Here is a 23,001-nt window from a genome sequence, read left to right on the forward strand (position 1 = left end):
ACCTGCAGCAGTACAGCTGTGCCACTGTAAGGTCTGTAGTGTAAACGTGGCCTCTGGGTTTGATTCTGCAAGATGCTAAGTACATCCTGAGCTGGTGATTACCTTCTACTCCCAGGGAAGCGATGGAGGTTTCTCAGCACCACACAGATGGCACTCAAAACTTGCAAGATCAGGTATTTAATCTCTCTGACTCAGTTTATTTGTAAGAAAACAGGGATAACATCCCATACTGTACTTCACAGAATATTGTGAAGTTAAATTCATTACAGTTGTAAATAGTTTTGAGATAGCACATTTTACCTAACTGCAATGTACAGTACATTTTATACTTTTAAATAGAAAGCATTAAACTTTAAAGCTACATAAAAATGCATTTATGTTAAGGATTTGTGTCTCAAATTCCCCCCATCCACCAGACTCAAGAGCCCAGATTTATACTTCTGACACAGCCCTGAAAGGCGAGTTGATGCATGCGACAGTCAAGTGTGAAGGCAAAAGAGAAAATGGTCAAAATAGGTGACTAGAATTTAGCAGACATGGAAGGGGCCTGCTGTCTCCTCTTCCCCAAGATGTCAAATTGAGCTTCTCACTTTGGGGAGAAATTGAGCTTTTCAATTTGGGGGAGGGATAGCTCAGTGGTTTGAGCATTGGCCTGCTAAACCCAGGATTGTGAGTTCAATCCTCAAGGGGGCCACTTAGGGATCTGGGGCAAAATCAGTACTTGGTCCTACTATTGAAGGCAGGGGGCTGGACTCGATGACATTTCAAGGTCCCTTCCAGTTCTAGGAGATAGGATATCGCCATTAATTTTTTCTTCTACAGCACAGGAAAGCCCAACGTGAGCCAAACGCACGCCCTGTGGTTAAGCCACAGGCAGTGATTGTGCACCAGGCCTTGTAGCCTGAGCACAGGGCACCTGTGAGCCAAACACCCGCCTGCTCAGCCGCGCTCCCAGCGGGTGCCGGTGTAGTGTCAGGGAGGGGCAGGCGGGCCCCGCTTTCAGGGGCCGCCCGAACTAAGCCGCGGCCTCGGGCTGGTTTCCGCAGGGCCGGAATAAGACGCAGCCGCTTCTGCTGCGTCCCCCTGGTTTCTTCCCTCCCCGGGGGCCGGGGCGGTTCTCCTGCGCCGCCCCTCGTCTTCGCAGCCACCGGCGGCTCAGCGGCAGGGCCCTGGCTCCCCCCAAACAAGGACAGGCCCCGCCCCGCCCCGCCGTCCAACTCCGTAGCCAAGCGCCCTGACATGGCCCCAGCGCAGCCAGGACAAGCTGACCTCGCCCCAGCACCCGGCATGCAGCGCTTCGGCGTCACTCGCTGGGGTTTCAGTCCCCTCGGGCCGCGCTGCATGCTGGTAACTGTAGTCCGCCGGCTGGTAGACGCCTGTTCGACTCCGCCCCTGCTGTGACGTAGAGAACAGAGGGAGAGAGTCCCGCTGCCGCTAATTTCACTGTTGCTATGACTACCGGGGAACGGGCAGAGCCATGTTGTATAACGATGTGATTATAGAGGTCTACAAATGGCGTCTGGGAAGGGGGAGGGGTGACCCGGATGTAAATGGCGCGCGTCACAGGGCGGGAGGACACAAGACAGGAGTCCCCTGGCAGGGGCACGTGGCTGGTCACGTGATCGGGCTGGGACGCGGCGCGATGGGGACCGCTCTGGACATCAAGATCAAACGGGCCAACAAGGTCTATCTCTGCGGGGTGAGTGCGGGGCGGGGCCCGGCGCGCGGCAGCTGCCGTTGCCCGCGGTGGCTCCTGACGGGGGCTGCGGAGGCGGGGCCCGTTGTCAGTCTCGGTAACCGAGGGGGTAGGTGACCCGGACCGAGAGGGTCCCGGGGCCGCAGCCAGCCCTCCGCGCGTCTCTGGGGCATCCAGCCCCTGCTAGAGCCCGGGGTGAAGCGCGGGCCGGGGCCGGAATCAAAACTCCTCACCTGGCCCAGCTGGTTCGGGGCCACCAGGGTCCGTCCGTCCCCCCCGGCTGGATTGAAGCCCGCGCTGAGCCTGCCCAGCTCCTCTCTCCCTGACAGCCCGCGGGGCCGGGTTCCCGGCGCTGCCTGGCCGCGGGTCTGGGGCGCCTCGGCTGGCGCCGCCTGCCCGCCCCTCGCCGGTAGAGGGGACTGACTGGTACCTTTCTCTGTATCTCCTGTGGCTGTTCCGTGCGTCTTACGAGCTGTTGGGCAAGTTCGGGATGACTGAGCACCTGCCTTCTGAGGGGGGTTTTCCCCAGGGGAAATGGAATGGTTTTGCTCTCAAATTCCATTTCAGAGTGAACGGTTTGTTCGAAGTAGTGAGATTCCCTCTAGCTTATAAAGAACAAATCAAGTATAAGTAAGTGTGTGTGTGTGTATGTGTGTGTGTATATATATATATATATATATACTTGATTTGTTCTTTATAAGCTAGAGGGCAGTTCACTCTGAAATGGAATTTGTTAGCCAAATAAAGCAGCTGAATAAGGATGGACACAAGCATTACAGCTTTGAATTAGTGAATAAAACCATTTAATGAGAGAGGAAAAAGCATTACTGGAGCAATCAGTGGATGAGAAATAGAAAATAATAATGATTACAGTGGTCTTGTTTGCACCCTATACCTAAAGGCTTATGTACACTTTCATTACACACCACATTGTTCAGGGGATTTATAACTCAGCTTTAAGAGCATTCCCTGGACTGAAGTCTGATAAAATCATCATAAAGGCCAAATATGTTGTAACTTCTTTTTCACTATATATATATATATAGAGAGAGAGAGAGAGAGAGAGTGAATAAGAGTCTGGCTGTGTTTGTATGTTGCCACTTTAAAGAGATTGTTGAATACATTTCCTTTAAAGTTACCTTTAGTACACTGACTAGACAGGAGAGCTGAATGATCTGAGAACACAGTTGAAAGAACTATTTAGTTTGCTGAGTGCTGTACTAGAAATGCTGTCTGAATCTTTGATCAGGAATCGCTAGGAATAGTCAATAAGTTAAAAATAAATCTGTTTTAATTAATCATGGGAGTTACTTGCACAGTGTAGGTTTTCTATTCTTTTTTAGAAAGTCACTTGTCACCACACGTTACACTGACATCAGCCAGTGGTAATAATGTCTTTTATTTATAGCACCTTTCATCCCAAAGAATCCCAAAAATGCTTTCACAAACAGTACTTGTATAGGAATCCCTTCACCTACCAATGCCCATGTTGCACCCAAGTGGTGCTGTCTAGCTATATAACTGCAGGTGGCAATATTACACAATAGTTAAGGTGGGGGAAACAAATTACCAAATCCAATTGAAACTGCATTTGGATTTTAGGCAGATATATTAATGCCTTAATTAACCATTACAGCTTGCTGCATATTTTTGTCACTAATATTATAATTATATATAAAAACTATGTTAAAATAACAAGGTTGCAACGTCAAGCACTTCAAAGTTAGGCAATGACAGTATGAAGGTTCCTTGGACTACCTGAACTGGGTACCCTTATGCATATCTATTATGATAGGCTTGCTCAGTATTGCATAGGAATTCTGTGGCAGAGCCACCAGTAGAACCCCGTTATTTTGCCTTGCATTCCAGTGTTTTAAATGCAATGGAACATCTTTTCTCTTCTTGGAACCCTCTGCCTCAATCACAGTCCATCCTGTGCACTGAAAGAGGTAACGAGCGAAGTTTATATTGGAATAGGGTCATGCTGGAGGTGGAAAGGATTGGTAGAAGAATAGAATGCTTTGACAGTTTTGGGCTCTAGAGAAGCCCATAGGCATCTGGATAAAGATGCCTTAAGTTAGAACAGCTCCACTTTGATTACTGTAACCTACTCTTCATCAGGCTCCCAGGACCCATATCAGCCCCCTGGAGTCCATACAAAATACATCTGCTAAAACTTTGCCCACCATTCTGACCAGATCAACACTCTCCTTTCCTTGCCTCTTTGATCCGTCCACTGACTTCACCATATTAAGTTCAGACTTCTTGTGATCGTCTTCAATATCCTGCCTAGCTTTGTCAGTTTCAATTTATCCATCCTTTTTTTTTTTTTTTTTTGTTTTTTCTCCCCCCCCCCCCCTTCTTCACTTCACCTCCACTCCATTTGAAACACCAGCTGTGAAGTCCTGTTTGTCCACTTCTTTTACAACAATACTTTCCCCCTGCTACTGTGTATTATTACATTCCTTGAACAGGTCTGCAGAGGAATCCCCTGTCCTCATTTAAATCCCTTCTGAAGGACCACTTCTTCAACACCCACAAGAAGCTAGCTGACCAAGCCATCTATTTACATGTCATTTATTTATAAGTAAATTGCTCATTTATGTAGCGGAAAGATATTGAAGACTAGGAGGGAGGGGCATACAGATACTGGAACACAATTTGTGAGTTAGGGTAAGGGGAAGAAGAGAGGTTTGAATTCTGGAAGCAGATTGGGTGGGAGTGGAGTTCAAAAGCAAACATGTAAGTAAAGAGACTTCTGCCTGCCATCACCTTGATCACTTAACTTGTATTTTGTATTCCTTTCCCCTGCCTCCTCTCTTCATCAATATGTCTTTTCAGACTGTATGTTTTGTGAGGCAGGGACTGTCTTCCTTTGCGTTTGGAAATCACCTAACATACTTTGGTTGTCACTGCAGTCTGAATTCTAGCAAGAGAAGAAACTGATAAAATCAGTATGTTTTGCTTGTCACTTTTTCCTTGTTAGGAAGTTCTTTCTGGAGTGGTGGTCATAACGAGTAAGGATGCAGTCCAACACCAGGGTGTCTCCTTAACGATGGAAGGATCAGTAAATCTGCAGCTCAGTGCCAAAAGCGTTGGTGTGTTTGAAGCTTTCTATAACTCTGTTAAGGTAAGAAATATGTAGGTTGGTTTCTTGGGTACAAAAAGTTATGTCTGGCGTCTAAATCAAATCTCTCCTTAGTAATTCTACTTCTTTATGATTGTGTATTACTTCAGTGTATGCAGGTGGTTTAATATTTTCCCAATCACTGCCATTATCTAGCATAACACCGTGAGCTTCAGATGCAGAAAAATGTGTTAAGACATACCCAGCCTAAGTAACCAGAGTTAAAGAAACGTTGTCAAGATATTTACTGCTGTAATGTGCCATGCTATTTGCATGTAGCTGTAACTGGTGTAAGAAGCATAGTTCTGCAAGGGGAAGATGAGTAAAACTGTTCTAGAACTGAATTCTTATAAATAAAGTGAATGTGAAGGCTCCAAGCAAAGCTGCAACGAGAAGCCTGTTTTTAGTTGTATAAAATATCTCTTCCATATGTGAGCCCTAAGCAGCTTGATAGTTTACTTTTGAGAGGAAAGAAGAAATACTTACTCTGAGGAGAAAGAAAGCTTCCGTCAGTCTATGCTGCTTCATGTGTCAGCAGAGATGAGCCAAAACCCCAGGTTTGAATAGTCCCAAACTTAGGGGATATCCATATTTTCCCCAACAAAGCATTTTCAAGCAACCAGAACAAGAATTTTAATTCCATTTCAGCTTTAGAAGTTTAACTTCAAATGTAAGTTCCTTGATTTAGACAAATGACCTTTGAACAGTAATTTGGGGGCCATCATCTTATCATTGGCATTGGGTATTGTAGCAATTTAAAACAAAAATGGTTTGAAAAGAAAAATGAAAAATCACATAGGGGAAAATAAGATATTTATTTCAATGCTCTATTTGATATTAAATTAATTTCCGTGCTCTGGGAGTGCATGTATTTATTTATTTTATTTTGCTGTTCCTACTCTGTTGTCTTTTAATTGATGGAGGCATATTTTATGAGAATTTGCATGCTTCCCCAGTCAAGTGCCAAACCATAGTTTGCCATTGTTCCAGCAAATATATTCTGATGCTAAATATATAGCTTGCCTTTGGGAGCCCTTCTTCCCTCCAAGAGCTAACCGCTCAACTGGCATATACACATACAGACTCCTTCTGCTGCTGTTAAGGTTTGTGATTTCGATAATGGAACAAGAAATGTGCTGCTTTCAAAAGTATACTAAGTTCTACTTGTTAGCTTCTTAAATGTGCTTAGCCACCAGTCTAACACACATGCAAAAAAACTGTACAGACTGTCTTGGTAAGAAACATTAAGTAAGACCACTTTTTGCCACAGTGTGAGTTTGTAGAGAATTGTTTGTATGGGACACAGACATGTGAATTTTGAGATATTTGGAAAGGCTGATAGGGTTTCATGTGACTCTTTTATTGGGCTGTTATGAAGCAGACTGCTTTATTATAAACTTCTCAACGTTTCTCTTTACAGCCTATTCAAGTTATCAACAGTACCATAGAAATGGTAAAACCAGGAAAACTTCCCAGTGGCAAAACAGAAATTCCTTTTGAGTTTCCATTGCATATGAAGGGCAACAAAGTTCTATACGAGACATATCATGGTGTGTTTGTCAATATTCAGGTGAGACTGTTTTCTGCGTAGGGAAAATGTGATGAACTTGCACTGTCTGCAGGAACTACACTCTGAGAAACTTCTCTAATTGCACTATGAGAGGAAACTATCTGGTGGCAGCATAATTGTATGTTGTCAATATTTTTGGTTTTGTCAATTTTGTACAATTATTGCAATGCTCATGTACAGGTCCCTTAAATTACAGGTCCCTTAAATTAAAATTCATGTTCCAGCTGTGGGGGATTTTTTTTAATTTACCGAAATGCTAGTAGGAAAAGATTATATATTGGTTCAAACATTTCCCAAACATCTGTCATTGTGGTATTTGGGTGCACTTTACATGGCTTAAATTGAGTCAAAAGTTTCACGATTCCGTTCAGCTCACAGCTGTTGAGACAGAACAAAAATTGTCTCATTAGCTAATTCTCCAGGATTTAGTACCTCAGAGACAGAAGACCTGTGTGAAGAGAAACACTTTTTGGATTTCTTTCCAAACATGGCATAACTGCCCTTTTAAGATCTCAAAACTTTATCAGGATATATATATATAGGCTTAAAAATTATACTTGCACTTTAAAAACAAAATAGTTGGGATTGTTTTTTCCTAACTAGGAGTTTTGGCTTGTGTTCCTTGCAACAGGGGATATAAGTATCATCAGATACAGCCTTGGAAATGTAAGAAAGAAGAACAAACAAAGTTTTGGAGGGTTTTTTTTGTTGTTGTTGCTGTTTTTGTTTTTTGCTTGAAATAAGTGTGTCTTAAAAACAAGGAAGGAATCTATACTGTGTTTCACCCTTTCACATCTATATTTAGTGGTGGGTTTTTTTTTTTTAATGTAGGGCCATTTTATAAACTTAGAATCAAGAGAGATTGATTCATTGGAATTTCACCACTCTTCAGTAGGTTCAAATATGAAGTTAAGTATAATGTGACAGTGATATCCTAGCACAGGATATTGTATTGTACCTATTGTGTCTTATTAACCATAAAATGTGTACATCGCCTGAGTTAAAACTTCCTTTTAGTCTCTTCATTTCATGTAGGAGCTGTTACTAGTTTGTAGAATGGGGTCTGAGGCCTTCTCTACTCCCTGCTGGAGGCGTCAGCAATCTGATACTACCTCCATCACTCCCCAGCTGAAGGAAAACCCACTCAAGTCAGGCTACCAACAAGACTTAGTTCCCCAGAAGCCTAGAAGGGCCAGGAGGAGACACTGGCCAATCAGGAGCCAGCAGATCAGTTAAGAAAGCTTTCCTATTCCCTCACAAGGGGAGTGCTGGGTGAGATACTGAGGAGCAACTCCTCTTTCCTCACCCAGAACGCCAGGTCCAGATCAGGGCCGTGACTTAAAGTGACCAAGCGCTTGCCTCATACATTTATTTGTTAGTTTGTTTAAAGGCAGAGACAGCCAAATTCTGAATTTAACTGTTTAAAGACTGATGAGACGCTTATGGCATGGGCTACCCTGCTCTGGAATGGCTACCACATCTTGTGAACTGAGGCAGGAAGAGCTTGCAGTGCCATGCTCAGCCAGCAGGGAATGCAATGGAGCAGCTACACCTGTGGCAGTTTCTTTTGTACATTTATAATATTTTCTAATTCTTATTTTATTACGTGGTAACTTGTAGCTCCCATTTTATGCACCGTCTGTAATGTAAGCACACTTTCTTTGGAGTAGAACAGTTAAGTATCTTTCAGTGAAACTTTGTTAACATGACAAGCTACACAAGTGTTGCCAAAATATTTTTTTAAAAATACCAAAACCGATTGACCCCTCAGATATCTGTTAGAGATAAGTACAAATTCACTCAGGACAGGGCTACACACTGTTTTGGAATCTGATATCCTATGCTCATATGTCATCAACATCCATTCCTGATTTGGTGGCAGCTTGCTACATAAGATGATGCAGTCTCTCTCCTTTCTTTCTCAGGGCCGGGCACAGTTTTTCCTAATTTATTTTTTTTGAAGAGAAGTCTCTTTTGAATCTTGGTAACTTGCAGAAATATCTTTCTGTCCCCTTTTATTTCAGACATTATATCTTATTGAGTAAACCTTACAAGAAGAGGAGGAGAAGAAGGGTGTATGCAGACTCTTACAGGAGGACTTAAAAATCCATCAATTAATTGTAATCTATAATGGCTTTTATAGTATAAGGAGTGGATGAATTACAGTATCTTGAGTATGCAACTACATGAATTTGGTTCATGAATAAGGGTTGCACCTCTGCTACCTTTAGTGCCAAATAAAACTATGGTCCTGCAATATCACAGCTGAGTTTTACACATACAAGCCACAAAATTGAAAACTATGGTCCCTTCGAAACCAAACCTCATTGCTTGTGCATATTTCCTATGACTTTATGTAGCAACAGATTGTCTGCCTAAGTGTGCATACAGTGTGGTAGGTAGTTACCGTGGGAAGTACAGCTTTGCATTTTTTGATTTTTGTGTTAAATGTTTTTACCATAGTGTTGCATTAATATTGGGGGGGGGGGGGGGTTTCTAACTGAAAAAATTTCCTCTGGCTAATGTGATGTAAGGAGATGTTTTGAAAATCTGGTCTTGAACATAAATATTTTTTGTATTAGTGGGAGACTTTCCCTCCCCCTTGAAGTTTTATCTTTATCAAGATAAAGCTCAGAGGAATCCATTAAAACAAATTACCATCAGAGAGATGCTTTGCACTAGAGTACTAGTGAAGAATCACCAAAATCTTCACACCTTCTCTCTCCCGCCCCCCCAGCATTGCTGTGAGTATATAGTACAAAAGAAACTAATAAAAACTATTCCTTTTTATAACTGAACCAAGAGACTTGCACAGAACACTCTTGATGAAAGTGTATTTTATCAACCTCTTAAGCTGTCAAAAGTAACTTCAAAAATATTCAGAGTATAATTATAAAATGCTGCATACACAGAAGGGCTGCATACACAGATAGCATGTCCCAGATAAGACAGGTTTAATTCCAACCTATAAAGTACTGATGAGATGACAGCTAGAATACTGCATTCCATAATGGGCATCTTGGTCCATTAAAAGATGGTTATGATTGTAACAAAAACTAGAGACAAAGGGACTGGCTTTGAGGTCCATTTTTAGGTGGGGGGAGATACCTTAGGCTCTCAATCCTGCAGCTGGATCCATGTGGGCAGAATTCCATTGACTACAAGGAACATCCATACAGGCGTAAGTATCCACCCACATGGACTCACATGCAGCTTGTGGGGTGTAAGTATCAAGGAAGGGGCGGCACTGTTTAGAGTTATCCAAGGAATACAATTTAAGAGTAAAGAGATTTTTAATATCAAGGAATAACTTCCTAACAGTGATGTCTGCTAAAGTGTGAAGTAATCTCCTAAAGGAAGGAAGCACAATTGCTTGAATTATTGAATCACTTAAAACTAGACTGGGAAAAACACTAAAAAATATAGAAAGGGAACAATTCTGCTTTGGCAAGGGAATATTCTAGGAGTGACCAAGTCACATCTCTTTCATCTCTAATTTTTGGCCCAAATCCTGGATTCAGTTAAGTTAATGGGCATATTATCCACTGACTTCAGTGGGGGCAATATCTGGCCTCCTATTTTAAACTTCTTCAGGCATGGCCCATATTTTCTTGAGGGGTGGGAGAAAGTGTTGAGCACTGAGCATGCTTTTGGTACTTAAATTATTTTTCACACCAGACTCTTCTGATGATCCCAGGTGTCTGAAAGGGGAACCTTCCCAGTTCTTTTTCTGACTCTTTTTACGCACATATTGATAAAAGCTGAAAGGTCATTTGACTCCGCAGACTATCCTATCTCTTTTCCATCATGTTATTTCTACTGTTATGATCATGCATATTATCAGGATTTTCCATCATAAGTATAATTGCTGTATCTGTTCATTATGAATCCTGTAGATTCATGCAAATAGCTTCTCATTCACCTGCAGCTGCTTTAAGGTAATATTCTGTTTTTTTGTAATTTGTTTTTCTAACTTTCTGGCAGTGGGATACTAAATCTTTCATTAAGCGTTTTAAATTCAAGAGTTACTTACCAGAAAAACCAGACAAGAGACTTTTATGTCATGAGACAACACCTATTTGTAAAAAGCCTTGGATGGAAATATAAGTGCCAGAATAAAACTCATTCTAGTCTGTCTTGTGCATGCACATGCATATTTTAGATATTTTCCCCTTTTGCAGAGCAAACTTAGTGTGATCTTGTACATCAGACTTTTCAACATAGCCAAGCTGTGATCATCCTTCCATTTTCTGCTTGAAATACCCTATCTGAAGAGCCATCACTTCATTTTCAATGCTAACCTTGCCAAAGGTTCATTTATATTGAGAAAGCAGCCATAAAAGGAGTTTATCCTTTCTCCCAACAATATAGAGACCTCTTTTCTCCCTGTACTTTGCAGAGCTGAGGATCTTATTCTCTTAAATTATTTAATTATTATTTAATTGTCCTGTTACTGATAGGGCTAAAGGAAAATACCTGATATTTTAAAAACCAATTAATGTATTTACAGATTGGCATTATGGATGAGCTATCGGTTTTTCTTTTTAAGAGGAGGAAAATTCCTTTTTCTACAGATTATCTAAATCAGTTCTCTCATATTGAACTTCAGGCTCTGGATTCCCTACATTTACTCTGGGCTTCTTCACAGTAGGTCCCTCTACCCTTCAAAAATAAAACGCATGTGTAATTGTTAGCCATGCCAGTCAACGGCAGATGTTGATGATATTACTTAAACTATGTGCCTTTGCATATGGCTAGTTTGTTTCTAAATTTTATATCCTGTTGACAGCCCTTATGGTGAAAGGCTCCCTTTTCTTAATGTTGATGTTTCCCTTACCTAGTCCTAGCCTTGGCTTTCTTTCTAATGTAACATCTGTTGTCTGCAAAAAATGTGCCAAAACAGTTCCAGCCTACAAGTTGAGTTGCTTTCTGTAATCCAGATATTTTGTTTATAATCAGTACTGATTGTCTAGTAAGGTATGATTTTATTGGTATATATGTTACCTTTGGCCATTCTCCTATCACCTACCCAGTTACCCATCTCCCCACCCCCTCCAGATTAAGACTTAATAAAAAGATCCAGGCCAGGCCTATCATTAGCTTGTCACCAGGCTTTCAGTCTCATTGTTTCCTGCTCTGCTGTATCACCCCACAAATAAAATGAAATCTGACTTCCAAGAACAGTTTGTATAGAACACACTAATATCTGTTAAAATGGATGCGCAGAGGAGATTTGATCCAATGTCTAGGTTTTAGGTAAGAAGCTATGTGCTGCTTAAAAGTATTTCAGTGCTTTAAAAAAAAAAATCAAATGAAAACAGTTTATAAACAAACCAGAAAGTGGTTAACATGTTTTTATTGTCCAAATTGCGAGGTAAAGTAAACATAAATTGTGAACAGTATCTAACTTTTTTAATTCTCATTTAGAATAATCAAAGATTTCATTAGTAGAAACATCCATCAAAGATTTTTTTTTTTTTTTTTAAATTTCATACAACTCCAACAGATGACCTGAGTTGTTGTTCCAGTGGTTAGGGATTTGAGAGATGAGGGTTCAATTCTCTGCTCTGCTACAGACTTCTTATGTGACCTTGGCACTTAGAATCTCTGTGCCTTAGTTCCCCACCTGGAAAATGCTACTTTCCTATCTCACAGGAGTGTTGTGAGGATAAAAAAATACACTAAAGATGATGAGGTGCTTGATTGTACTGGGCTCATACAGGTACCTTAGATCGGTGATTCTCAACTGGTGGATTTCATCCCCCAAGTAGGTCAGGAAAGGGAATGGAGGGGGGCACTTTTTTAACAAAAAGTGTTAAATTTTTATTACAATCCAAAGAAAATCTGCACCCTGCACACCCTTACTGGTCAAGTATTATGTCAGCCTCTCAAAATGCACACAGATTATATAGACTTTGTATTGTTACCAGTGGTACTTTTCTTACATTTAAAGTACATGTAAGAGTTATGAAAATTTTTGGTTTTGAATGAGTTGCTAACTTGCAAAGGGTGAGAAACAATGCTTTAAGTAGATATGTGCTAACTGGAACTTTGTAATGTTCCTATAGAACCCTGGACATAACATCTGTTGATTAGTATTAGTACTACAGTCTTTTAGGCAGTTTCCTCATTAATATAGCAGACAGGTTTTGGTGCATATTCTTCTAATAATGATTGGACTAAACAAATATGTAAAGACTATTCTTCAGCTGGGAGTAGCTACCATTACTCTGTATTCATTTTTCTTTTACTAGTAGAGTAAACAAAATCGATTTGTAAATTGTGCTGGGTAGGGAACATATCTTTCTATTATGTGATTAGCATTGAGAGCAATCAGGCCTGGTCCTGAGTGAGGTCTCTGAGCATTATTGCTGTACAGATACTCAATTATTACACTTTAAGGTTCAGTTTATAAAGAACTGATAAATGATTAATAGATGTTATAGGGTTGTTAGATACATGAGTACTACATGATATAGATGGTTATAAGCAACCTGTTGGACTCTACAGCATCTATAACCACTGATTAACAATTTATTAAAGAATATATAAGGTGCCTACTGACTTTTAATAAACGACTTATAAATGGAATGTTAATATAAATAGACGGTGACACTTTGTGTTTCTAGAATGATTTCTCTCTAAGTCCATGCTAGAGATGGAAGAAAGCTTTGATAAGACTCTTTTATCCCCCAATCTTTCTCACAGTATACCCTTCGGTGTGATATGCGACGTTCTCTACTGGCCAAGGACCTGACTAAGACTTGTGAATTCATTGTCCACTCACCAGTAAGTTGGAATATAGAGATTTTCATCTCTGCAGTTTTGTTCTGTTTAGCAACGTTTGGTGCCCAGTCTTGTATGGTGATGTTCACAAGATGTAATGCTGTAACTTGTATGTAATGCTGTAACTCCTATATTAACAAGGCATAAGACCTAAGGTGGCGGTGGGGGGGAGAGGGAAGGTTGGTGTCATGCTTTCTTTTGTGTTTTGAAGTTAGCAGTATTCAGGCTTCAAGCATTTCTGTTACTACACCTCTACCTCAATATAATGCTGTCCTCTGGAGCCAAAAAAAATCTTACTGTGTTACAGGTGAAACCGCATTATATCGAACTTGCTTTGATTCACCGGAGTGCGCAGCGCCCCTCCCCTCCCCCCGAGCACTGCTTTACCGTGTTATATCCGAATTCGTGTTATATCGGGTCACGTTATATAGGAGTAGAGGTGTATTTGTATTACTGTGGCACCTAGCAGCCGAGACATGAACTAGGACCTCATTGTGCTATAATTTACATAACCTTTCCACCTTAACTTATTTTAAAGGTGCTCTTTTAACTGACACAAATATGTTTGAGATGATGAGCTTGCTATGTTGTGAAAACCTCCTGTTTTCCCCCTGAGTCCTCCCCTTCCCATTCCCTGCTTGTTCCCTTCATGTCCTAGATACATACTGGTCTACTCAGTATCTAGATACTATGGTGATGTGTGCTCCCATAAGTATCTTTTGGATGGCCTGATCTCTCTCTCTCTCTCCTCCCCCTCCCCCAGGTGCTAAGCTTCCAGAGCTCCCATTGGAGATTGAGAGCTTTGGGTGCTCAGCATCTATGGAGGGAAGATATCAAGCCTCTTGTATTCAAATGCGTAAATTATTGATTTAGGTCCCTTACTCTAGGTGTGGAAATAGGACTGCATCTAGTTGGAGACAAGTTTACAGCCTCTTAGAGTATGTCTACACTGCAATTAGACACCTGTGGCTGGTTTGTGTCAGCTGACTTGGGCTTGGGGTAAGGCGCCATTTAATTGCAGTGTAGACACTTGGGCTGGAGCCCGAACTCTGGGGGGGGGTCTCAGAGCCGAATGTCTACACCTCAATTAAACAGCCTCTTAGCCCACATTCCACAAGCTTGAGTCAGCTGACTCCGGCCAGCCGTGGATTTTTAATTGCAATGTAGACATACCTATAGGGACTACATAAGGCTGGTGTCCTAAACAAGTTGTTCTCATCAAGTTGTTCATAGATAGTGGTGGGCTCAGAAATGACTATTGTAATTAATGCCTTGATTCTGCAATTAGTTCTATGCAAGTGGACCCTTGCACCTGTGTGGAATTTATTGCAGAATCAAGGCCATGTTTTTAGCTGTATGGCATGAACTGCTTTTGCTTTTCATCATGAACATGTTCAGTAAAATGGGTGCAACTGTGATTTGTATTGATTATAGATGTGTGCAGAGCACATGTATAAGCAATATAATCTGCGCAAACTTAACAAGCAAAATACATTTGCTTCCACCCAAAACTTGCTAGAACACACATGATGCTTAGCTCCTGTAAGGAGCTCTTTAAGAAGAGTGCTAATATACTTAACGATGTTTTGTTCTCCTCGTCATCAGTGATGAAAATTAATACAGTAGAACTTCAATAACGTGCACAAAAATTGCTCATGTCAGCAAAGATTTAATAGCAAGACACTGCAGAGATCTTGTTCCTACATTTTGTAAAATGAAAAATCGTACTATGCTACATTAACTAGTATATTATGAAGTATTATAAATAACACAGTTATCAAAATAATGAGCAGCTTACATATTACGCAGTATTCTTGCTTTATTTCTTTTTCAGAAATAGCACTCATTAGTTCACAAAATTCAGTAATTCACCATGAGTCTCCCAGTCAGTGTGAATTAATGAGGTTCTACTGTACATATAATTCTCACTGTCAGTACACAATATTATTTCCCTTAACCTTCTTTCCTTTGCAGAATTTGTCAACTGTATTTTCCCATAACTGAGAATATGTGTTTGTTTATGGCTGGCAGTTTCCCAGTTTTGCAGTTGTACACAAGAAACTACTATGGACACAAAGTAATGGAGAGTAAAACAACTGCAAAGTTCAAGTTGGGTCTTCTGAGGATGATAAAGCACTGCACCAACTTTCAACAGTGCACAGCTGGGACCCTCATCACTGATTGGCACACAAAAAATCCTTACACTTATTTTAAATGGAAGCTTTGCTGAAATGTGAATGGAGCTGAACAAAGATAAGGCACCTCGTTGGGATGAGGGTGAAGAGAGGCAGTTAACTGAAGATTAAAATGACAATTATGTTGTCCTTTCTGGGCGAAGTGCCAGACTGCCATTTCAGCAGCAGTTCAGGGCCTTTTAAGTCGCTTTAAACTTACTTTCTACCATAAAAGCTAAACTAAGAGGTTTTTAAATATTCCAAATATAGATTTAAAAAAAAAAAAAAATAACATAGGTCCTCAGCTGGCAAAATCAGTGGAACAACACTGGATTACACCAGCTGAGTATCTGGCCCAGTAAGTTGAAAACAGCTACTGGGCCATAACCTGCGTCTGAAAGAGCTCTCGCTGGGTGGTGGTAGGGAGTTCAAATAGTGCAGGGAGGGCACTTCAGATAGAGAGGGTTAGAAAAACAATCAATATGTTCAGGATAATAGAGAAAGTGCATATATAACTTTTCCTACTATTTTCTCAAATCTGCTTACTAGGAGGGCTGAGTGCTACTGGAAGGACACATTGAATCAAACCTCACAAAACCTTAATAATAATAATAAAAAAAAAAAAAAGCCAACACTGATATGTAAAATCAAGAGCCCTACTTTAACAGCATGGCAAGGTGTGCATTAGTAGGCTATTGGTTTAGAGCACTTAACCTTGTGACTCGCAACACAACATGCCCAGGGCAGGCACCAGTAGCCTAGTAATGCACGTCCTGTCATGTAATTCACCATGAATAATTCGTCATGCATCCGACGAAGTGGGCATTCACCCACGAAAGCTTATGCTCCAATACATCTGTTCGTCTTAAAGGTGCCACAGGACTCTCTGTTGCTTTTTACAGATCCAGACTAACACGGCTACCCCTCTGATACTTGACATCCTGTCGTGGTTTATTGCAGTAATAGCAAGGATAGTTCTGGATATCCAGGAATTAGAATGTCAAAATGTGGTTATTTTGTAACACCTGGTGACTTGTATTTGGTCCAAGTCATGATCATGTCCTGTTTTCTTGCAACATCTAATAGACTTTACATGAAATGGGTCAATTTCTTATTAAAAGAATTACACCTAGTTCTCTAAAGACTAGTTCAAAGTTAGACATTGTAAAGTGATTAGGTCAGCTCCTAAACCGGTCTTGCAAGTAATGGCACAAGAAAAGGGATTCTTTTCATGATTTGATGTGTGTACATTATCATGTAAACTCTATATACTGAGTATCCAATATCAATACTACCTTTTCATTACATTACAGCCTCAGAAAGGGAAGTTGATGCCAAGCCCAGTGGACTTCACAATTACACCTGAAACCTTACAGAATGTTAAAGAGGTAAACATTTTGTTTTTAAAAAATGCCTTAAGTGGTGTTGAGTGACTCTCTTGTCTCTAGTGTGAACTGGTGTGAGGAGTGAGATAAGTGGCTACTGTTAGATTCTGCTCCACAGCTAGTCATAGTTCTTCCTCTCCTCTTTTGCCAGTTTTGATTCCTGACATGCTAAGCAACAGTTTAATGGACAGCCGTGCTACTTGTTCTTTTGTGTTGATGCTGTGTTGTTAGGAGTTTTCCTCAGTAATGGCTACACGTTATTTTTTTTTTATATTTTCCTTACTGGGAACCAACCAAGTCAGTGGAATATGGCAGCCAAGAGCTCCCACTGACTTCAGATGAGGCTGTGAGTACTCAGCACTTCTGTAAATCAGACCCCAGCATCTCAAGCTGGGCATCGGAAAATGAGGAACACACAATTAATCCCTTTTGGCTTAAATGACTTGCCCAGTAGCTATATGGTGACAGAGGCAGGGATAGTAATCAGTTCTCAGGGCAGCATTCAACTGCCTTAGCACTGAGACCCTCCTTTCTCTCCCCGCAATCCCCTGCCTCATTCACTAAACACCTTCCAACTGCCACAAAAAAATAAAGCAGGGGTCCTACAGGCAACAGCCTCCTTCACTCAAGATCCTGATTGATCCCCAATCCACAGTCCATCCTGTGCAGGGACCTAGTAGGGGAAAAAAGGGTTACCATGTAATTAGAGACTGTATCACAATGCATGCGCTCAAGGGTGCTCCATTAACATTGCACAGGCAAGTTTGATCCCGGCATTTTCTAACTTTTGAGGGGCCTGACTTTGCAACCTTAATAATGTTCTTTTAATGTAGGGTTTTTATGTACTTCAGTAATTCTTATGCTGCTTCTTTCCACAAAGGGTGGTTTTGCCTACTTAGCATTCGCTGTGCTCTTTATGATTAGTCATGTGACTTTTTTTTCCCACCCTACATTTAGAGAGCCTCGCTCCCAAAATTTTTCATCAAAGGTCATCTCAACTCGACTAACTGCATCATTACACAACCACTAACAGGGGAGTTGATGGTGGAGAATGCAGAAGCTGCAGTCAAAAGTATTGAGCTGCAGTTAGTACGTGTGGAAACTTGTGGTAGGTTGTTTCATGTAAATTAAAATCTGAATATACCACACGGGTTATCTGAATATTTATATTCTAAATAGACATAGCATACTTGTCTAAAGCAGTAGTAGAAATCATTTGCAAAAGTTACTTTTTTGTATATCAAAAGTATCACTTTATAGGGTGTTCAGATGTAATTTTTAAACAGTCATAAAGTCAAAGCTCTAATGGGTAAAAGGGAGGGTGTTTGTTTTTTGGCTAATGCCTCCAGCCTTTGAATTATGTTCGGTAACTTTCTAGTAGAATTAGTGCTACTTTTTTTCCCTTCACCCTAATACTTGTTTTCTCCAGGTTGTGCTGAAGGTTATGCTAGAGATGCTACAGAGATTCAGAATATTCAGATTGCTGATGGGGATGTCTGCAGAAGCTTGTCTATTCCAATATACATGATATTTCCCAGGCTGTTCACCTGCCCTACACTGGAAACTACAAATTTCAAAGTTGGTACGGACCCAGATATTTTTGAAATATTGGTACCTTCAGAATCCATGTGAAACAAGCTGCTAGTTTCAGTTCAGTTTCTAGTGGGCAAGGGGCCACAATACAAACTACCACCACTGGCACTAATGAGCAGCTTTGCAAGGGAGGCCAAGGAGACCTTCTTACCAACAGAGGTGGTTCCATACCAGGGTTGAAGTATATTACCAGAGTAATGTGGGGAAATCAGCACTACCATTCTTTGAACAGTACCTGTTGTGGATAAAGAGGACTCAGGCTCCAGGTCTGTCAGTCCACTAGCTTTAGGGAATACTAAATATACCAAGAAATTTGTCTCATTAAAAACCTCTATACCATGCCTTTAGCTATAACCTTCTCCATTCAAACTAAGTTCTCTGTCTAGTATATTCTGTCTTCTTACTCTTAGTGGTTTCGTAAGTGGTCTAAACTAGAACTAAACTAGTTCTGACCAGGAAAATTATCTGGGAGAATCAGTTTTAATGGCAAAGATCTGTTTCCGGTAGGGATTAAATATGCTGAACACCTACAGCTCTCAAGAGCAGCAGGAAATTCTGAGGGTAAAATGCTGAAAAGCGATGCTTTCCTTCTATTATCCCTTTCTGTCATCACTGACACACCCGCCATTCTCCCAGTCACTCAGGCCTGGAAGTTGGAGGTTGTCTGTGACTCCATCTATTGACTCACAGCCAGGCCATATCCAAATCTGTCGACGACTTCTTCCATAGTGTTGCCAAGATTGTTTCTTCATCAATGCACACCACAAAAACTCTTGTCTAGGCCCTTTTCTCCCCTCCTGAATATTACAGTTGCCTCCCTCCTTCCTAACAACCTCATCAAACTTTCCACTTAAGGACATTCAAAATGTTTCTGCTAAAATCATCTTCATAATCCATAGTTCTAACTAAGTTTCCTTCTTCTGAATCTATCCCCTATATCGCTTCTCCTTTTCCACTACATAAAGCTTTTTGTGCTTGCGTTTAGGACCCTCCACAACTTAGCTCCTTCCTAATTTTGTATCTTAGTATCATCCCCAACTACATCTCCTCTGCTTCACCAACTTTGATCATCCATTTTTGTGCTTTTGTATGTGCTCTTTTATATGTGCAATGCCCTCCAATGGATTTGTTTGGAGAACCACTACCCTAAACTCCTTCAAATTACTCTTCAAGATCTACTTCTTACTATGATGCCAACAGTAAATTACTAGCTAATAATGGCTAGACAGGTGGCTACCACTAATGCAGTTAGTCAAATCTTTTATGGAGCTATGTATATGTTGACACATAGGCTGGAGAAATTGGTCATTTTTTTTAGTGTCCTGTTGTTTTCTACAGTGTTGAATCATCTAGCACAGATAATCCTAGAACACTAAAAACAGCTTGAAAGTTTTATCTAAGGTGAAGGAAGCTGAGAGCAGGAGCCCCAGAATTATCATGGTTTCTACTGTACAATTTGAGTTAATACCAGAGGTCTCTTTTTTTCCCCTAGAGTTTGAAGTTAACATTGTTGTCCTCCTGCATGATGATCACCTCATCACAGAAAATTTCCCACTGAAGCTCTGCAGGGTGTGAATATCCAGGAGAACTGCTAATGGAGGAACAAAGAAATTCTTCAGTTACCAAATGGAAATTCAGTTCATATCTTCAAACTTATTTTAATTGAAGGACTAAAACATTTGCTCATCCCACTATTGATTTCTGTGTTGGAAGGGAGTGCAGTTCTCTGTAACTCTTACCAAACACTTTCACTAATAATATCAGAAGATAGACAATGTGCTTTTCTGCTGAGATTCCTGCCAGGTATCTCTTTGAATTCAACAGCCATGCCTCCCTTTCTCTATTTTTTTTCTTAAGAACCCTTAAGGGATGTTTTTTGCACATTCCTGTCGTGCACAACACACAGTAAGTTTCTATGATTAATTGATAATTTAACACTTGTGCTAACTCTTTAAATGTTTCCTTTATAAGGATCCTTGTATCTAAACAGCTAACGGGCCCTGCTATGTATTGGTCCTTGAAGGAGAGACTGAGAGATTAGATGTTTCCTAAGCCACCTCATCATATGGATGCTGGGAGACCTAATGTTCAGGAAATGTTTTGAGACCATTGAATGGTGCTACAGAATTGCAACACAGTTATTGGAGCAGCATCACACAAAGAATATGAAGTGAAAGGAAACTAAGTATGTTTCAGTTAGATTGGGAAATGAATCCATTAATCAGGGGAACAACCTCAGAGTTAAAGCTTTTTATTGTAACAAAGTTGATACAACTATCACACTCTAGTTAGCTTGGTCAGTTACTTGCATAAGTTCTACTGCAGTGAGAGGACCAAACTGTCAAAAGAGGTTCTAGCTTGCAGTTGTGCCAGACCTCTTGCTCTTGATTAGCCAGTCCATGTTAATTTCTTTTCGCCCCTACTACTGAGTTCTTTACCTACAATCTAGTTGTGGTGCGAAAATGTGGGTCCTTACTTTGCTCTTGTGGCATCATATGAAAGCTGCTGTCAGTATGCTTGGCTGCTACATTGTAGACTAGCTCTTTCCCGTGCCGGACTTTATTGCAAGGTAGAATACTTTATTAAAGACTGCATAAACATATTTATGTTTTGGCCACCCCAATTAACCTTTTGCCTGCAATATGGTATTATGTGCAGGGCCGGCTCCAGGCACCAGCTTAACAAGCAGGTGCTTGGGGCGGCCAAGGGAGAGGGGCGGCACCTGCGGCAATTCGGGGGCAGCAGGTCCCTCACTCCCTCTAGGAGCGAAGGACCTGCCACTGAACTGCCGCCACCGATCGCGGCTTTTTTTTTTTTTTTTGCTTGGGGCGGCAGAAATGCTGGAGCCAGCCCTGATTATGTGGGTAATTATCTGAGCCGGTTACTAGCTGCTTCCCCTTTCATTGGAAGGTTTAGTTGACATTTGCTGAACATGTCAAGATGTAACTATGGTAGGGGGCATGGGGAAGGGGAAATGTGCCAGGCAGAAATGAAATTTAAAAAAAAAAAAAAAATTTTACTATTTGCTGATAAAAGCCTTCCATTGCACTGTTTTGTTTTGTTTTGAAGTTAGCACATCTTTATTGGGTAGACATGCTTAAACTGCCACAGCAGGAACTAAACCAGGAGACTCTTGTTTTGGGGAGGTGGTGTAGGGTGGAAGAATTGTGTTTTTGATAATGTAAGAAAAAGTATGTATAAAGGCAAAGTGTGCTTTTTCTGAATGTACATTTGCAAATGAAACCATCTGGGGAGGGGGAAGGAGGAAGAGGCACTGCAAAACAAAATGAGCAGATGCCTAAAACGTTAACTCAATCTTGAAGTAAAGACACTTGACAAAACATCTGATTCTGGCTTTACCCCTCCCTTCATCCAACAGAAAAATACAAAGTTTTCCAGCTGGCTATTTGGGCCTCTGGTGTGGCTAACAGCAATATCCTTGTTCAGCAATTTCCATATTTTAAGGAATAAAAACCTGAAGTTCTAAAAATCTAGTTTAACAATTTGCAGTATCAGCACAACATGTTGGCATTAAATAATTACAAAATCCTCTCCTCAGCCACTGCAAAAATAATGTTTGCATGTGATCTGGAAATATTATCACAGGATCATTTGGGGGAAAATGAAGTCTGTGACTTTCAAACAGGCACGATGATACTAGACTGCCAGCTATTGGCCAATACCAAAATAGCTATGTGAATTTACAGATGTTTAGGGGTCTTTTGTAAGCATGTAATGAACATCTAATGGAAACAATGTATAAATAACACTGCTGTGAATCCTGCATTTAGTTTAGGGAGTACTAGCATTGTATCCGTGCATTGTCACAGCAGGAACAGTTGACCTACACCCTCCAGTACAGGACTACGCCAACCTAGATCATCCCACTGAAGTTCTTGTTCACATGTGACACCTACTGGGGTGTGTGAGACAAACTATGAAGATTATTCTGGATCTGCTGGAGAGGAGGGCACGTTAAAGCTCCCAGCTAATCTTGCTACATGGATGATACCCTTTCAGCTAGTAATATCAATGTAATGGAAGGAACACTATTTATTTTCCTTAGGGAATAGAGAGCACATGAGTCCTTCCCTTCCATTTACTAAGCCATTTGGCTGAAAAGATGCAGGGTGAGGGAAAAAGATTGTCCTCCAAAAACTAAGCTATGGTTAGCAGGAAGTCATGTATATAACCTTCCTTGTGTTTCACTGTACATCTGTTTCTTTATTGTTCAGGTATGAAGGACTCTAGCTTGGTTCTTTGAACACAGTGGTCCAGTTATTTTGTACTGTTTACAGCATAAACAATACATTTTTTGCCCTCATCTTGAGAGTGGGGAGATAGTAATTAGTGAGCCCCAGAACCTTAAAAAAAAAAAAAAAAAACTGGTAATTTAAGACATTGTTTTTCTGCTCTGCAGAATTAGGGATTGGTGGAAGCCCAAAGACTCATCTGTACTCTATTTACATTTTTCATAGTCTCTTTTCACCACCACCGAGAGGTTTGGGGCTTTTTGACAAACTAATCTTTACCATGAATTGAAGTTGATGACTCTGCTCATCTATACTCAGATGTTAGCAGAGCTGGTCAAATTCCAAGGCACAACTTAAAATGTGACCTGCTATAGCAGGGGTCGGCAACCTTTCAGAAGTGGTGGGCCGAGTTTTCAT

The 23,001-nt window shown here is 40.8% G+C and overlaps 1 protein-coding gene across 1 annotated transcript; it reads left to right on the top strand.

Moving 5' to 3' along the window:
* The first annotated feature begins 1,618 nt into the window (after nucleotides 1-1,618).
* On the top strand, nucleotides 1,619-19,919 carry LOC113406425 (vacuolar protein sorting-associated protein 26C-like). The gene is made up of 8 exons (XM_026651243.1): nucleotides 1,619-1,699; nucleotides 4,683-4,826; nucleotides 6,244-6,393; nucleotides 13,102-13,182; nucleotides 16,667-16,741; nucleotides 17,696-17,846; nucleotides 18,168-18,320; nucleotides 19,824-19,919. Exons 1-8 carry the CDS (start codon nucleotides 1,643-1,645, stop codon nucleotides 19,904-19,906), a joined length of 894 nt encoding a protein of 297 aa, XP_026507028.1. The 5' UTR covers nucleotides 1,619-1,642; the 3' UTR covers nucleotides 19,907-19,919.
* The last annotated feature ends 3,082 nt before the right edge of the window (nucleotides 19,920-23,001 follow it).

The sequence above is a fragment of the Terrapene carolina genome, unplaced genomic scaffold (genome assembly GCF_002925995.2).
Source record: "Terrapene carolina triunguis isolate 2854851 unplaced genomic scaffold, T_m_triunguis-2.0 Scaffold30, whole genome shotgun sequence".
Classification (NCBI taxonomy): Eukaryota; Metazoa; Chordata; order Testudines; family Emydidae; genus Terrapene; species Terrapene triunguis.

What these genes read in the sequence shown, in the direction of transcription:
- LOC113406425 (XM_026651243.1), top strand. Translation starts at nt 1,643, where the DNA reads ATGGGGACCGCTCTGGACATCAAGATCAAACGGGCCAACAAGGTCTAT. An exon ending in GTGTGTTTGTCAATATTCAG is followed by an intron (nt 6,394 to 13,101) that starts GTGAGACTGTTT and finishes TCTTTCTCACAG; the next exon opens with TATACCCTTCGGTGTGATAT. An exon ending in CCTTACAGAATGTTAAAGAG is followed by an intron (nt 16,742 to 17,695) that starts GTAAACATTTTG and finishes CCCTACATTTAG; the next exon opens with AGAGCCTCGCTCCCAAAATT.